The sequence below is a fragment of the Coregonus lavaretus genome, assembly GCF_964263955.1.
Source record: "Coregonus lavaretus genome assembly, chromosome: 34".
Taxonomy (NCBI): domain Eukaryota; kingdom Metazoa; phylum Chordata; class Actinopteri; order Salmoniformes; family Salmonidae; genus Coregonus; species Coregonus lavaretus.
In genome coordinates this window covers 35,115,691-35,133,482 of record NC_140021.1, presented here as the reverse complement: position 1 = coordinate 35,133,482, position 17,792 = coordinate 35,115,691, and the positions used below count along the sequence as shown (strand labels likewise).

General features: G+C 42.8%; 1 protein-coding gene and 1 pseudogene across 7 annotated transcripts in view; both read right to left on the bottom strand.

Moving 5' to 3' along the window:
• Nucleotides 1–6,514, bottom strand: part of LOC311108928 (hypoxanthine-guanine phosphoribosyltransferase-like) — a 32,662-nt pseudogene extending 26,148 nt beyond the window's left edge. Inside the window, exons 1-3 of the transcript in view lie at nucleotides 6,507–6,514; nucleotides 5,335–5,403; nucleotides 5,006–5,175 (exon numbers count right to left, since the gene is read on the bottom strand). The product of the transcript in view is annotated as a hypoxanthine-guanine phosphoribosyltransferase-like (transcript). The remainder of the gene's footprint in view (nucleotides 1–5,005; nucleotides 5,176–5,334; nucleotides 5,404–6,506) is intronic.
• A 1,823-nt stretch (nucleotides 6,515–8,337) lies between these two features.
• Nucleotides 8,338–13,370, bottom strand: LOC311109049 (enkurin-like). Of its 6 annotated transcripts, none has more exons than XM_084151830.1 (5): nucleotides 13,200–13,370; nucleotides 11,130–11,275; nucleotides 10,811–11,043; nucleotides 10,475–10,621; nucleotides 8,338–8,687 (listed from the first exon to the last, which is right to left on the bottom strand). In XM_084151830.1, exons 2-5 carry the CDS (start codon nucleotides 11,233–11,235, stop codon nucleotides 8,514–8,516), a joined length of 660 nt encoding a protein of 219 aa, XP_084007956.1. In that variant the 5' UTR covers nucleotides 11,236–11,275; nucleotides 13,200–13,370; the 3' UTR covers nucleotides 8,338–8,513. The 6 variants fall into 6 exon arrangements, with proteins under 6 accessions (XP_084007956.1, XP_084007959.1, XP_084007958.1 ...); XM_084151833.1 differs by having other exon boundaries at nucleotides 13,303–13,348; XM_084151832.1 differs by having other exon boundaries at nucleotides 13,255–13,316.
• Between the last annotated feature and the right edge of the window lie 4,422 nt (nucleotides 13,371–17,792).

Sequence of the window (17,792 nt, the reverse complement as noted above, 5' to 3'; positions counted from 1 at the left end):
TTACACTTTGGATGGTGTATCAATACACTACAAAGATATAGACATTCTTCCTAACTCTGTTGCCGGAGAGACAGGAAACCACTCAGGGATTTCACCATGAGGCCAATGGTGACTTTAAAACAGTTACAGAGTTTAATGGCCATGATAGGAGAAAGCTGAGGATGGATCAACAACATTGTAATTAATCCACAATACTAACTGACTCACGTTAAGCATCTCCAATCAAAAGTCAGATCTAGAATTGGCTTCCTATTTCGCAACAAAGCCTCCTTCACTCATGCTGCCAAACATGCCCTCGTAAAACTGACTATCCTACCGATCCTTGACTTCGGCGATGTCATTTACAAAATAGCCTCCCACACTCTACTCAGCAAATTGGATGTAGTCTATCACAGTGCCATCCGTTTTGTCACCAAAGCCCCATATACTACCCACCATTGTGACCTGTACGCTCTTGTTGGCTGGCCCTCACTACATATTCGTCGCCAAACCCACTGGCTCCAGGTCATCTATATATCACTGCTAGGCAAATCCCCGTCTTACCTTAGCTCACTGGTCACCATAGCATCACCCACCCGTAGTCTGCGCTCCAGCAGGTATATCTCACTGGTCATCCCCAAAGCCAACACCTCCTTTGGCCGCTATTCCTTCCAGTTCTCTGCTGCCAATGACTGGAACGAACTGCAAAAATCTCTGAAGCTGGAGACTCTTATCTCCCTCACTAACTTTAGGCGTCAGTAGTCAGAGCAGCTTACCGATCACTGCACCTGTACACAGCCATTCTGAAATTAGCCCACCCAACTACCTCATCCCCATATTGTTATTTATTTAGCTAATTTGCACCCCAGTATCTCTATTTGCACATCATCTTTTGCACATCTATCATTCCAGTGTTAATACGAAATTTTAACTATTTTGCACTATGGCCTATTTATTGCCTTACCTCCATAACTTACTACATTCGCACACACTGTATATATATTTTCTGTTTATATTTTTGACTTTATGTTTTGTTTACCCCATATGTAACTCTGTGTTGTTGTTTTTATCGCACTGCTTTGCTTTATCTTGGCCAGGTCGCAGTTGTAAATGAGAACTTGTTCTCAACTGGCTTACCTGGTTAAATAAAGGTGAAATAAAAAACTTCAATAAAAAATGACAGAGTGAAAAGAAGGAAGCTTGTACAGCACGTGTCGAACTCATTCCACGGAGTGCCGAGTGTCTGCGGGTTTTCGCTCCTCCCTTTTACTTGATTGATGAATTAAGGTCAATAATTAGTAAGGAACTCCTCTCACCTGGTTGTCTAGGTCTTAATTGAAAGGAGAAACCTGCAGACACTAGGCCCTCCATGGAATGAGTTTGACACCCCTGCTTTTAGAGGGATGAGATGCTTTGACACTTGACATCACAGACTTTGTTAGCAATGTTGACTGTTTTGTAAATTGTGTTAGTGTTTGCTATTGACAGTGAACCATAACAGCCAAAATGTGAGAATTCGATGAATGTCTTCTAGTAGAGGTAAGTGGGGTGCAGCCCCACCACTATACAGGAGATGGCACTGTTTTGCATGTTATGCTGGCATTCATTCATCTCACAACATTGCATCATATCAGTAAGCAAACAATGTGTATTTTTTTTGCTTTAGCTAATAAAGCATAGGTGGTTGCTTCCCCGTTGTATTTTAGTTTTTAGTAAAGCAACTCCCTAATGCAGCTGTTTCAGCCTCACTCAAGGCTCTGTTGCGGAGGGGCTAGCCAGGGGGCAGCCCTCGTTGAGCTTCTCTGGTTGCGCACAATTTCCACATGCTCAAGGGTTCATGTGGTGAGTGAATTCGGTGGGACTAGTGATGGGAAGATCGGCTCTTTTTACTGACTTATCTTTTCGAAGTCTGGTCACTATCTCTCTGAGCCGCCACTACTCCAGAGGAAAGAGGACGACAGGTGTCATTATAAACACTAGATCAGGAGAGGTCACCCACCTGCCTTATAGAATGAACACCTTTTCACCGCGGTTGTTGTCTTTACGATTTCAGGTACAGATCGAGAGGATTGATAGCTTATAAACAACAGGATATTGCTTATGTACAGTGGGGAGAACAAGTATTTGATACACTGCCGATTTTGCAGGTTTTCCTACTTACAAAGCATGTAGAGGTCTGTAATTTTTATCATAGGTACACTTCAACTGTGAGAGACGGAATCTAAAACAAAAATCCAGAAAATCACATTATGATTTTTAAGTAATTAATTTGCATTTCATTGCATGACATAAGTATTTGATACATCAGAAAAGCAGAACTTAATATTTGGTACAGAAACCTTTGTTTGCAATTACAGAGATCATACGTTTCCTGTAGGTCTTGACCAGGTTTGCACACACTGCAGCAGGGATTTTGGCCCACTCCTCCATACAGACCTTCTCCAGATCCTTCAGGTTTCGGGGCTGTCGCTGGGCAATACGGACTTTCAGCTCCCTCCAAAGATATTCTATTGGGTTCAGGTCTGGAGACTGGCTGGGCCACTCCAGGACCTTGAGATGCTTCTTACGGAGCCACTCCTTAGTTGCCCTGGCTGTGTGTTTCGGGTCGTTGTCATGCTGGAAGACCCAGCCACGACCCATCTTCAATGCTCTTACTGAGGGAAGGTTGTTAGCCAAGATCTCGCGATACATGGCCCCATCCATCCTCCCCTCAATACGGTGCAGTCATCCTGTCCGCTTCGCAGAAAAGCATCCCCAAAGAATGATGTTTCCACCTCCATACTTCACGGTTGGGATGATGTTCTTGGGGTTGTACTCATCCTTCTTCTTCCTCCAAACACGGAGAGTGGAGTTTAGACCAAAAAGCTCTATTTTTGTCTCATCAGACCACATTACATTCTCCCATTCCTCCTCTGGATCATCCAGATGGTCATTGGCAAACTTCAGACGGGCCTGGACATGCGCTGGCTTGAGCAGGGGGACCTTGCGTGCGCTGCAGGATTTTAATCCATGACGGCATAGTGTGTTACTAATGGTTTTCTTTGAGACTGTGGTCCCAGCTCTCTTCAGGTCATTGACCAGGTCCTGCCGTGTAGTTCTGGGCTGATCCCTCACCTTCCTCATGATCATTGATGCCCCACGAGGTGAGATCTTGCATGGAGGCCCAGACCGGGGGTGATTGACCGTCATCTTGAACTTCTTCCATTTTCGAATAATTGCGCCAACAGTTGTTGCCTTCTCACCAAGCTGCTTGCCTATTGTCCTGTAGCCCATCCCAGCCTTGTGCAGGTCTACAATTTTATCCCTGATGTCCTTACATAGCTCTCTGGTCTTGGCCATTGTGGAGAGGTTGGAGTCTGTTTGATTGAGTGTGTGGACAGGTGTCTTTTATACAGGTAACGAGTTCAAACAGGTGCAGTGAGGGAAAAAAGTATTTGATCCCCTGCTGATTTTGTAAGTTTGCCCACTGACAAATAAATGATCAGTCTATAATTTTAATGGTAGGTTTATTTGAACAGTGAGAGACAGAATAACAACAACAAAATCCAGAAAAACGCATGTCAAAAATGTTATAAATTGATTTGCATTTTAATGAGGGAAATAAGTATTTGACCCCCTCTCAATCAGAAAGATTTCTGGCTCCCAGGTGTCTGTTATACAGGTAACGAGCTGAGATTAGGAGTACACTCTTAAAGGGAGTGCTCCTAATCTCACCTTGTTACCTATATAAAAGACACCTGTCCACAGAAGCAATCAATCAGATTCCAAACTCTCCACCATGGCCAAGCCCAAAGAGCTTTCCAAGGATGTCAGGGACAAGATTGTAGACCTACACAAGGCTGGAATGGGCTACAAGACCATCGCCAAACAGCTTGGTGAGAAGGTGACAACAGTTGGTGCGATTATTCGCAAATGGAAGAAACACAAAAGAACTGTCAATCTCCCTCGGCCTGGGGCTCCATGCAAGATCTCACCTCGTGGAGTTGCAATGATCATGAGAACGGTGAGGAATCAGCCCAGAACTACACGGGAGGATCTTGTCAATGATCTCAAGGCAGCTGGGACCATAGTCCCCAAGAAAACAATTGGTAACACACTACGCCGTTAAAGACTGAAATCCTGCAGCGCCTGCAAGGTCCCCCTGCTCAAGAATGCACATATACAGGCCCGTCTGAAGTTTGCCAATGAACATCTGAATGATTCAGAGGAGAACTGGGTGAAAGTGTTGTGGTCAGATGAGACCAAAATGGAGGTCTTTGGCATCAACTCAACTCGCCGTGTTTGGAGGAGGAGGAATGCAGCCTATCACCCCAAGAACACCATCCCCACCGTCAAACATGGAGGTGGAAACATTATGCTTTGGGGGTGTTTTTCTGCTAAGGGGACAGGACAACTTCACTGAATCAAAGGGACGATGGACGGGGCCATGTACCGTCAAATCTTGGGTGAGAACCTCCTTCCCTCAGCCAGGGCATTGAAAATGGGACGTGGATGGGTATTCCAGCATGACAATGACCCAAAACACACGGCCAAGGCAACAAAGGAGTGGCTCAAGAAGAAGGACATTAAGGTCCTGGAGTGGCCTAGCCAGTCTCCAGACCTTAATCCCATAGAAAATCTGTGGAGTGAGCTGAAGGTTCGAGTTGCCAAAGGTCAGCCTCGAAACCTTAATGACTTGGAGAAGATCTGCAAAGAGGAGTGGGACAAATTCCCTCCTGAGATGTGTGCAAACCTGGTGGCCAACTACAAGAAACGTCTGACCTCAGTGATTGCCAACAAGGGTTTTGCCACCAAGTACTAAGTAATGTTTTGCAGAGGGGTCAAATACTTATTTCCCTCATTAAAATGCAAATCAATTTATAACATTTTTGACATGCGTTTTTCTGGATTTTTTTGTTGTTATTCTGTCTCTCACTGTTCAAATAAACCTACCATTAAATTATAGACTGATCATGTCTTTGTCAGTGGGCAAATGTACAAAATCAGTAGGGGATCAAATACTTTTTTCCCTCACTGTAGCTCTTACCAGGTAGCTCTTAAGCCTGATGATCTTCACTCTGGTCTCCAGGTGTTTGTTGTACCTTTATGTACTCCACCAGGTCCGAACAGAACTTGTACCCTCCCTTCAGAACACACAGCACCACCATGTCATGGTCCCCAATGTCATCCATGATGTGTCGGGCCAGGCATGCCGTCCTACGGCACAAATCATGTTAAACCTCCCCAGGAAATCACAATTTCATAGACCGAGCAGTGTGTGTAATTACATTTTGGGGTCACATGATACCTCAGAGTTGACACTTAAACCAAATCTGTATACTTTTTTGCAATTTCAGTTGGTTTTGAGAAACTTACCCCAACCAGCGATACACTTCCTCATGCTTGTTCTGCAGTGCCAGGGCATGGATAAAACATGAACAAAAGCTACAAAAAACACCCAAATACGTCCTTTTAGAAACGGCAACGCTCTCAGTGTAGTGATGCAGGTCTTTAGATGTTGTGCACATGAAATTGTTTTATTTCAAACTATATTCGCAATGTTATATTCCATTTTGTGCGACTTGAGTGGTTTCCCCTATCCATTTGTGATACTGTACTTCTCCGTGCGCACATGGAAAAGTGTGGCTCAAGTTGCACAGAATGGAATACAACATTGCGGATAAAGTTATTTTATTAAAAAACGTTTATTTGTATAGGTTTAATCATTACCATACGAAAGTGATGTCATTGTTTGTGCTGCTGGCAGAGTACTAGTATCCTTAAAGCACAGTAGTAACGTACAGTACTTGAAACAATAGAACACTATGAGAAATCTAGGAAACCAGGTCTGGTTTTTGAAAATACTTTTGATAAAGTACGACTAGAATTTAGATATAAATGCCTGGACTAATTTAATTTAGGAGAATCTCTTATACAATGGGTTAAAGTTATGTATCGTAACCCCAGATGTAAAATAATAAATAATATCTACTTCTCAGAAAGTATTAAACTGTCGAGGAGTAAAACAAGGTTGTCCATTGTTGCATATCTATTTATTATGGCCATCGAAATGTTAGCTAATAAAATCAGATCCAACAATAATATAGAGTGGCTAGAAATCCAGGGCTTAAAAACAAAAGTGTAATTGTATGCTGACGACTCAAATTTCCACTTCAATCCGCAATCTGGATACCTTCACATTCTCATAGAGGATCTAGAGAAACTTATTTATGATAAGTGTACCATATTACGTATTGGATCGCTAAAAAATACAACTTTTACATCACCGTCAGACCATTTTATTGGTAAACTACACGGTAAAGTGGACATACTCGGTATTCATATCCCTTAAGAAATAAAGGAACTTACATTTTCTCAGAAAGTTAGCAAAAATAGATAAGCTCTTGCTACTATGGAAAGGTAAAGACTGTATGTTACAAATTGTGTAACTACAATGTCAGAAATAGAATAGTACATTTGCTTCTGATCACCTCAGCAATTTGGTGAAAAAGTTTGTATGAATTTCTTACAGATGATAAGCTATTTACCTGTCCATGATAACCCATGTGGGGTTCTGAGTGGCGCAGCGATCTAAGGCACTGCATCTCAGTGCTAGAGGCGTCACTACATACCCTGGTTCGATTCCAGGCTGTATCACAATCCGGCCGTGATTGGGAGTCCCATAGGGTGGCGCACAATTGGCCCAGTGTCGTTCGGGTTTGGCCGGGGTAGGGCGTCATTTTAAATAAGAATTTGTTCTTAACTGACCTGCCTAGTTAAATAAATGTGGAATGTAGACACTCTATATCTTCATGGTCATAGTTAAGTGAAGAGCTCTAAACTGTATCCGGGCCAATCATCTTTAATCTAAGAGATGAGAAACAAAGATAAGAAACACTTTCAAAGTTATGATCAATTTATTCATGCAATATTCCCATAGCCTATATCTGTAAGTATCAACTTAAAAAGTCCATCAGAAGACAGTGCTTGATGAACTGAAATCAGTTGCAACAAGTTCGATTCAAGCAAGCAAATCATAGAAAGGATAAATATTGGTATATTGCAATAGTCCACTACACAATAATGTTTCAAACTGGTATTGGGACAGTGACACATTTTGTGTTGTTTTGGCTCTACTGCATCACTTTGGATTTGAAGTGATACAATTTGAGGGTATTTTTATCGATATCGTGTGAACCGTTTAGAAATTACAGTACTTTTTGTACATAGTCCCCCCATTTTCGGGGATCAAAAGTATTGGGACAAATTCACTTATGTGTATTAAAGTAGCAAAAGGTTAAGTATTTGGTCCCATATTCCTAGCACGCAATGACTACATCAAGGTTGTGACTCTACAAATGTGTTGGATGAATTTGCTGTTTGTTTTGTTTTTTTCAGATTATATTGTGCCCAATAGAAATGAATGGTAAAGAATGTATTGTCATTTCGGAGTCACTTTTATTGTAAATAAGAATAGAATGTTCTAAACACTTCTACATTAATGTGGATGCTACCATATTACAGATTATCCTGAATGAATCGTGAATAATGATGAGTGAGAAAGTTACAGAGGGCACACACCTATTACAATAACAGGGGAGGTTAGCATTTTTCGGGGGTATGATATTTATGCCTCTGTAAATTTATCATTCATCATTATTCAAAAATGGGGGGGACTATGTACAAAAAGTGCTGTAATTTCTAAATGGTTCACATGATATGGCTTAAAATACCCTCATATTAAAGCTGACAGTCTGCACTTTAACCCCATAGTCATTGTATCATTTCAAAGTGCTGGAGTACAGACCCAAAACCCCAAAGAACAGTCACTGACCCAATACTTTTGGAGCTCACTGTATTTACCAAAAATGCTTAGTTCTGAAGTTAATCCTGTTTAATGAGAACTTTTCTTTTTTATTCTGTCCCTTACCCTTTTCACTTTTTAAGTAAAGATTCCTGGTGGAATTTTAGGCTGAAACTCTAAACTAGCCAACAAGACAAGCATGCTGTCTGGTCATGTTGAAGTCATTAGTGTGACTAAAAACAGGTGGTTGTTGTATTACAGTCCTTCTGAATAGACCACTGAGTGGCACAATCAGACATCCACAGGGGTGCATAATCAGCTGCATGTGATTTCCTGTAGGCACAGTTGCTACAAAGGAAATGTGACTAATTTGATATGCATTTGCTCATTTCGGCTCTTGTATAATGAACTTCAAGGATTACATCATGAACATAGTATGTAGTAACATTTATAAACAGTTTATAGGCACCTTCAAAAAACGCTTATACCATATTGAATGAACAAATAAACAAAAACAGAACATAAAATACTGATGTGTTGTGTTTGAGATTCAATTACATCTAAATATCTTATAATATAGTGCAGGGAGTTTATTTAGTTTTCCAAAACAAAGTGAAATCATAGACAGGGATAGAGAGAGGGATATGAATATTTGCCAGACAATTTCATATCTAGCAGTTAGGGCAGTTTTTTTCTTCACTGAATATCTGTTTACAATGCATTTGCCACTAAAGAAAATAGGTGTCATGTGTTAGTTGTTGGCGATGTAGATAGTCTTGTATCTCTCGATGCGATCAATGTCCCTCTCCAGCTGCTTCATCTCCAGCTCCAGACGCTCCTTGCGGTACTTCTTGGGGGTGGTGTCCGTGACAACAGAGAGTCCCTGGTACTGATGGTGCAGCTCCCCCCAGTTCATCTTCAAGCCCTGGACAGAGGATGACCCGTCAATCACACAGGCAAGGGAGATGAGATTTCCATTCTTGCTCAGGAACAATGAATTATCAATGAGCCCGTGCATGTCAGCGTAATATTTATTCTCGGTAATACTAATTACCCCACCAAAGACAGCTTAAAAAAGTATACTTGGTCATAAGAGACCAAGTATACATCTCATTAATAGGGAGGAAACAGTAAAAGGAATCAAATAGATGACCAAGTAATGTTCATTGATACAATTATATAAGAAAACTCATAGAATAAAAAGGTATGTTTTACATCTTCCTAAGTCAGAGGGTGGTTTTAACCTGCTAGACTTGGAATTGTATCAACTCGCCACCCAGGGCATTTACTTGCGACATATACATGTAGTTAAATGCACTAAAGAGGAACAATGGGTACATATTAAAGATGTGCATGCTCATCCCCAGAATCTTTTTACGTCTATTTTCTAAGCATAAAGCTAAGAACATTAACAACTTCATAGTTAAGAACACTATAACAATATGGAAGAAAATGAAACGTATTCTACAATAACCAATATCATTCCCTAAAAATACAAGCCTATGGAACAATACTTCAATATCTTTTCAGAATTCACTGATAAATTGGTCCACATGGAAAACTAAAGGCATAAATGACTTGGTAATAGGAAATACATTTATTTCCATGACAGAATTAAAAAACAATTTTGGACTGACCAACGTAGATATTTTCAAACACATGCAACGTAAGTTTCATACCAAGAAATTTCGATTTGAAATCTTTTGGACATCAGAGCAATCTTGAGGGAACCCTATTTGAGTCAGAAAAGGATTTCATATGCTAGGTAAGATATAGAAAAACCTTGCAGAGAGCCTATCCAATTGACAATCTCTTAGAAAAAAATATAAACTACTGGAACTAAGACTTAAAAATAACTGATATTAGCACATGATGGAGGGAATGTTGGAACATAACTAACGAAAATGTACGCTTAATCCAGTATAAACTAATGTATATCATTTATTACACGAGACAAAATTCACAAATTCTACAGCACAACGGCAGAGTCATGTCTTAAGTATAAAACGAACAATGACTCAATAATCCATGCCTTCTGGGAATGCTATGAAGTCCAAAAGTTATGGGTGGAGTTAGAATGTTGGCTGTCAGAAGTACTACAATGTACATTTACTTTTAATCCGTCTGTCTCAATATTTCAAGACATGGCATATGAGGGTGCAGTGAGATACCTGTATACTTAACTGGAAATCAACCAATCCTCCATTGTTGTTAAACACAATGGAAAGGTCAAATGCTTTATTATCCAAATGTTAAGTGAGTGGGCGATGGAGAGAAACAAAATGGTGCAGTTTGAGGCCATGTGGCGGAGAGTGATGCAGCGCTGGAGATGGTGGTATGAGCAGGTGGGTCTGGGCAGGGGTGACGTGGATGTTTGTGTGCGTCTGTATGTTATCGTTTGTATGTGGATGTTTTGTAAAAAAAAAAAAAAATCATAAATAAAATAGTTTTAAAAAAGTAATGGGATTGTCCTTGCGAGTTCCAAAAAATTAACCAACACAAATCTTACCCCTCACATCCTTCATTAAATTTGAATGTATGCTGGTGCTTATCAGAATTTGTAAGCGTATTCATCATTTGATACATTGTTCAAATATTTAACCTTATCTAAATTACTAATCAACTAAAACACATACATGAATGTAATGCATCTTTATGATCTATTCTAGGTCAGATTATATTGGCTTGGTTCTAAGGACCTAAGTGGTTTACCTGTAGGATGTTGTTTCGCTCATCCTCAGAGAGCTGTTTCATGGCGCCCTGTCTCATGCGCTCCTTGACAAAGCAGTCATACTCATCCTGAGCCCTCCTCACCTCCTCAGTGCGCTGCTGCAGGTACTCAGGGGTCTTTCCAAAGTCCTAGGGAGGGGATGGGCAAATAGTTATGTTGGGCTCTTCAGTTCAGTTCACATAGATTGAGAGTCCAGTCTTTGTGCAAGAAGCATATAAGCATCTTACTTAGAATAGCAATCAAAATCTTGGAAAAATTCACTACCTGCTTGACGGACAAAGCAAAAGCAGTATTTTCATATGTAGTGATAAATTCACCTTTTTCTTGATGTACTTTGGGACTAGTCCTGAATTTTCCAGGAGCTGTTTGTCTCCAGTTTTAGTGTCGGCGTAGATAGGCTGTGGCTTTTTTGGCACTGCCATGATGTTCTCAAAGGCATTTGTCTTTACAAAGTCCTTTTTGGTGTGAATGCCCATAAGTGGGTTGTCCGCTTTGGCAGGTATTTGTGGTTTTTTGAGAGTCTCATCATCCAAATATGAAAATGGTTGCTCTAAGGGTTTAACAATATAAACACAGAGTTAGGAAATGACCTCCAAACAAAGTGATATTGAGATGTATTCTCATCCTATTGCTTACTTTCAGGAAGTTTGGGTTCCTTGGAGTGCTTTAGCAGATATTTCTCTGGAGAGGGCACGTCTACTTTTGCTGGTCCCATAGTCTTGTTGGTAGCCTTATTCAGCATTTTCTCATGCTTAACTTGTGCCCTAAACTTTGATTTATACCTTGACAATAAAAGAGAAAAGAGAAGATTGATATATCATTACAGGACATGTCATGAGTCAGAAGCCCTGTGCACAGTGGTGCAGTCTTATTCACTGTGCAGGTTGTGGCAACAAAGTATCCCCACACATTCCTAATACACAGAAACATAGGCTAAATAAATACATGTGGCTAGCTGGGTACAGTAAAAATGCCATAGGCTGTGTGCAGTGCAAATAAGTTTAGCTAGCTACAATGTAGCCTACATACAGTTACGTAGCTATAGGTAGTTCACAGTCAGCCATACCTTGGTGGTTTCTCCATTTTAACCTCCTCCCTTGGAATAAGGTTGTAAATACTTTCTGTTGGATACATATTGCTGCAAAATATGCACCGGAAAAAATAAAATGCAAATAACAGCTAGCTAGTCACCTCTAGCTGGCTCTACATTCGAATTTCTGATAAGTAGGGAAGGCTGCTGGAATGTTTTGTTTGACAAGTTCCCTGGGCAACAGTTGCTTGGCAACTGTCGGGGAATGATTGTAACATCAGCGTGCTACAATCTAAAATAAATCCAATGCTGCTACATTGTAACGCCCCTGAATTAAGTGATAATGCCTGAGAAGCCGGTGTTTGTTGTTCGATATATTGGCACGGGTGTTGTCAGGCCCGAGACGAAATCGAGGGCTGACAAATCGTGCCAATATGTCCAACGAACACCGGCTTCGAGGGCATTATCACTATTATACAATGGGTTACCAACATATTCAAATAATGATTGACATATTTTAATTAAAAACGTTATTTTGATTAATTTATTCGTACTATTTCATCCTTCCACAATGTATAGTCCCAACACAAATCTAGGGTTGCTAGACACGAGCCAGTCGCGCGTTCTTTTTGTTCTGCATCTATGGACGCGACCCAGTCATTCAGTATTTTTGTTCTGTATCTATGGACGCGACCCAGTCGTTCGTTCTAAATGTTCCGTTGGCTGACAACGTTCTTATCCCTTGTTTGCTAGCTAGCCAACTACGGCTAACTTAGTCAAAAAGTTCCGCCAGAATAACAGCAAAATAGCTTCATTTACATTTGCTTAAGCTGTTTTCTAGTGACAATTACTTGGATACATAAATAACAATGAACTAATGAGGCGCGATTTCGCCTGGCAGAGAATGTGCTCACTTGTCAGCACACTGTCGTTCAGAGGAGCTAGCCAACAACACAGCTACAGTAACACAATCACTTCAAATTGAAGCTGGAAAGACTGCAAATTAGCTGCGTTTCATTTTACCTTTTTTGAATTTACCTTTTTTTGTATATAAAAATGATGCCAGCTGATTCATCATTTCGACCGGCTGAGAAACGCTGCCTGCCTTTCTGTATCGTCCCGACAGCAGGAGATCGTATTTGAATATTGAAACGATGTTAAAAATGTCGGAGAGATAGACGGCAAAGTTTATACAAATCTCCGCTGTTGAAAACTAACTGTTAGTCTAAAAGAAATGTGAGATAATGTCTAGATGCTTTTGATAGTGGAGATCAAGTTTATAAAGTGTCTGACTGGGTTGATGAGACTGTAAATAGGCATTTTAACGTCATAGATTTAGCTGGTGGTAATTTGTGGAATAGACACCCGCTGGAATGCGGTTTTAACCAATCAGCATTCAGGATTAGACCCACCCGTGGTATAAATGGCGAATAGAAGACAGTATCACTTCCACAGAGTAATGTCTTTGTTACTTCCCTTCATTATTAGTCATTGTTACTGATTGATTACTACATTGTATCGCCATTTAAGTGAAATAGGATGGTGCATCGACAATAGAAACAAGTGGCCTGACTAATCATAGTGCAATCTGCAGCTTGTCTGCTTTGTTTTGCCTTCTCTTACTTGTAACGGTAGCAAACGCACTTTTGTACATCGCGCTGTTCCATACATTTTACCTTATTTTAGCGCCCCAAAAACGAAATACTTCCAGGTCAACTGTAATCTGAATACCATTGTAAAACACAATTTCTCCCCTTTCCAGCAAAGTAATGACGAGACCTTCATGCTGCCCGTCTCTGCATGATCGAAGAAAGCAATGGGAGCTCCGCCGGGTCTTTTTAAAAATGGCGGGTGGGGAAGCGAAAGCTACTGCGTCATAGTGAAAGGGGTAGATGTGTATTGTGGGGAACTGGCTTTTTTCACCCGATTTGTCAAATTTAGCACCTCTAAAATGTAAATAAAACACTATAAATATTTTATATAATGTCTCATTACATACCCATTTGAAGGTTTGTGTCGAATTTGAATAGGGATAGGGTTTGCAGGGTGGCGCTAAATTTATCTATATAATTAAACTGTGGGTGTCAGGGTTTTTGAGAGTCATGATGGCTCGCAGTTAACAATTGATTGAATTAACTATTGATGAACTCACTATTGATCATTTCATGTTTTTAATCTGCGAGAGAAGCGCTGCACCTGGTGGAAAGAGGCTGTACGGTACAGAATGACTGAATAATAACGTATGTTACGTCTTCTTCTTCTTCTTCAATGAGGTTTTACTGCGGTTGGCATCCAATTTGTTGCATTACCGCCACCTACTAGACTGGAGTACAACTCCCTTATATTTTGCTTGAAAAATAAAATCAAGAAAAACCCTACCATCTAACGCTACACGAATTCAAAATTATTACTAACAACTAACCCACCCTTCTCCACTATTTAAATATATTTAAATAGGCTCCTGAGTGGCGCAGCGGTCTAAGGCACTGCATTTCAGTGCTTGAGGCGTCACTACAGACCCCCCCGATTCCAGGCTGTATCACAACCGGCCGTGATTGGGAGTCCCATAGGGCGGCGCACAATTGGCCCAGCGTCGTCCGGGTTTGGCCGGTGTAGGCCGTCATTGTAAATAAGAATTTGTTCTTAACTGACTTACCTAGATAAATAAAGGTAAAATAAAATAACAATAAATATTCACTCTTACCTCATGCCCTCAACCTGAAATGATGGGACATCACCACTTAACACTCCCTGTAACTCTTCTGATGTCAAGTCTCGTACACCCAAATACCTCTCTGCAGCTGCCATCACCACCTCAAATTTCTTCGACTTGTGTTCCATCCCTGCAGTACAATTAATAACCATTGCTATAAATGCAAAAAATCCAATCTTACTGAAACATATATCACTTGCTTGCCTATTCCTCTGTACTGGTAAATATATACTACTCTCACCACTCCCCCCCTTGACCCCTCTTCCTCTACTTTCTTCGCTGCCTCAGCATATGACAACTTTTTCTCTACTCTTACCCTGGAAACCTCAACCAGCTTCTCTCGCATGGGACATGTCTGATCCCCAGCCCGATGGCCACCCCTACAATTAGCACATACCACTACTTTCCCCAATGCTACACATTCCTTTGTCTCATGCCCTTCTGCACACTTATCACACCTTGGAACCTCCCTCCTATATATATTTTACATTTACATTTTAGTCATTTAGCAGACGCTCTTATCCAGAGCGACTTACAGGAGCAATTAGGGTTAAGTGCCTTGCTCAAGGGCACATTTACGTCATTTAGCAGACGCTCTTATCCAGAGCGACTCACAAATTGGTGCGTTCACCCTATAGCCAGTGGGATAACCACTTTACAATTTTTTTTTGGGGGGGGGGGGGGGGGTAGAAGGATTACTTTATCCTATCCCAGGTATTCCTTAAAGAGGTGGGGTTTCAAATGTCTCCGGAAGGTGGTGAGTGACTCTGCTGTCCTGGCGTCGTGAGGGAGCTTGTTCCACCATTGGGGTGCCAGAGCAGCGAACAGTTTTGACTGGGCTGAGCGGGAACTATGCTTCCGCAGAGGAAGGGGAGCCAGCAGGCCAGAGGTGGATGAACGCAATGCCCTCGTTTGGGTGTAGGGACTGATCAGAGCCCGAAGGTACAGAGGTGCCGTTCCCCTCACTGCTCCATAGGCAAGCACCATGGTCTTGTAGCGGATGCGAGCTTCAACTGGAAGCCAGTGGAGTGTGCGGAGGAGGGGGGTGACGTGAGAGAACTTGGGAAGGTTGAACACCAGACGGGCTGCGGCATTCTGGATGAGTTGTAGGGGTTTAATGGCACAGGCAGGGAGGCCAGCCAACAGCGAGTTGCAGTAGTCCAGACGGGAGATGACAAGTGCCTGGATTAGGACCTGTGCCGCTTCCTGTGTAAGGCAGGGTCGTACTCTCCGAATGTTGTAGAGCATGAACCTGCAGGAGCGGGTCACCGCCTTGATGTTGGCGGAGAACGACAGGGTGTTGTCCAGGGTCACGCCTAGGCTCTTCGCACTCTGGGAGGAGGACACAGCGGAGTTGTCAACCGTGATGGCGAGATCATGGAACGGGCAGTCCTTCCCCGGGAGGAAGAGCAGCTCCGTCTTGCCAGGGTTCAGCTTGAGGTGGTGATCCGTCATCCATACTGATATGTCTGCCAGACATGCAGAGATGCGATTCGCCACCTGGTTATCAGAAGGGGGAAAGGAGAAGATTAGTTGTGTATCGTCAGCGTAGCAATGATAGGAGAGGCCATGTGAGGATATGACAGAGCCAAGTGACTTGGTGTATAGGGAGAAAAGGAGAGGGCCTAGAACTGAGCCCTGGGGGACACCAGTGGTGAGAGCACGTGGTGCGGAGACAGCTTCTCGCCACGCCACTTGGTAGGAGCGACCGGTCAGGTAGGACGCAATCCAGGAGTGAGCCGCGCCGGAGATGCCCAGCTCGGAGAGGGTGGAGAGGAGGATCTGATGGTTCACAGTATCAAAGGCAGCAGACAGGTCTAGAAGGACAAGAGCAGAGGAGAGAGAGTTAGCTTTAGCAGTGCGGAGAGCCTCCGTGACACAGAGAAGAGCAGTCTCAGTTGAATGACCAGTCCTGAAACCTGACTGGTTTGGATCAAGAAGGTCATTCTGAGAGAGATAGCAAGAGAGTTGGCTAAAGACGGCACACTCAATAGTTTTGGAAAGAAAAGAAAGAAGGGATACTGGTCTGTAGTTGTTGACATCAGTGGGATCGAGTGTTGGTTTTTTGAGAAGGGGAGCAACTCTCGCTCTCTTGAAGACGGAAGGGACATGGCCAGCGGTCAAGGATGAGTTGATCAGCGAGGTGAGGTAGGGGAGAAGGTCACCGGAGATGGTCTGGAGAAGAGAGGAGGGGATGGGGTCAAGCGGGCAGGTTGTTGGGCGGCCTGCAGTCACAAGTCGCAGGATTTTATCTGGAGAGAGAGGGGAGAAAGAAGTCAAAGCATAGGGTAGGGCAGTGTGAGTAGGACCAGCAGTGTCATTAGACTTAACAAACGAGGATCGAATGTCGTCAACCTTCTTTTCAAAGTGGTTGACGAAGTCATCCACAGAGAGAGAGGAGGGGGGGGGGGGGAGGATTCAGCAGGGAGGAAAATGTGGCAAAGAGCTTCCTAGGGTTAGAGGCAGATGCTTGGAATTTAGAGTGGTAGAAAGTGGCCTTAGCAGCAGAAACAGATGAAGAAAATGTAGAGAGGAGGGAGTGAAAAGATGCCAGGTCGGCAGGGAGTTTAGTTTTCTTCCATTTCCGCTCCGCTGCCCGGAGCTCTGTTCTGTGAGCTCGCAATGAGTCATCAAGCCACGGAGCTGGAGGGGAGGACCGAGCCGGCCGGGAGGATAGGGGACACAGAGAGTCAAAGGATGCAGAAAGGGAGGAGAGGAGGGTTGAGGAGGCAGAATCAGGAGATTGGAGGGAGAAGGATTGAGCAGAGGGAAGAGATGATAGGATGGAAGAGGAGAGAGTAGTGGGAGAGAGAGAGCGAAGGTTGCGGCGGCGCATTACCATCTGTGTAGGGGCAGAGTGAGTAGTGTGGGAGGAGAGCGAGAGAGAAAAGGAAACAAAGTAGTGGTCGGAGACATGGAGGGGAGTTGCAGTGAGATTAGTAGAAGAGCAGCATCTAGTAAAGATGAGGTCAAGCGTATTGCCTGCCTTGTGAGTAGGGGGGGACGGTGAGAGGGTGAGGTCAAAAGAGGAGAGGAGTGGAAAGAAGGAGGCAGAGAGAAATGAGTCAAATGTGGACATAGGGAGGTTGAAATCCCCCAAAACTGTGAGGGGTGAGCCATCCTCAGGAAAGGAACTTATCAAGGCGTCAAGCTCATTGATGAACTCTCCAAGGGAACCTGGAGGGCGATAGATGACAAGGATATTAAGCTTAAATGAGCTAGTGACTGTGACAGCATGGAATTCAAATGAGGAGATAGACAGATGGGTTAGGGGAAAAATTGAGAATGTCCACTTGGGAGAGATGAGGATTCCTGTGCCACCACCCCTCTGACCAGATGCTCTCGGGGTATGCGAGAACACATGGTCAGACGAGGAGAGAGCAGTAGGAGTAGCAGTGTTTTCAGTGGTAATCCATGTTTCCGTCAGCGCCAGGAAGTCGAGGGACTGGAGATTAGCATACATTATATACTGCTGCCACATGCCCATAAGTTTGAAACCTGTAACATCGTAATATACTCGGCACATAAGCTCGTACAGGATAACATATATATCCTA

Bases quoted from the DNA above. Each gene is read 5' to 3' on its own strand.
- LOC311109049 (XM_084151829.1), bottom strand. From the start codon at position 11,627: ATGTATCCAACAGAAAGTATTTACAACCTTATTCCAAGGGAGGAGGTT. The intron at 11,276-11,559 runs GTATGGCTGACT...TTTATTGTCAAG, and splicing joins AAAATGGAGAAACCACCAAG to GTATAAATCAAAGTTTAGGG. The intron at 10,622-10,810 runs GTGAATTTATCA...TCCCCTCCCTAG, and splicing joins CAAAGTACATCAAGAAAAAG to GACTTTGGAAAGACCCCTGA.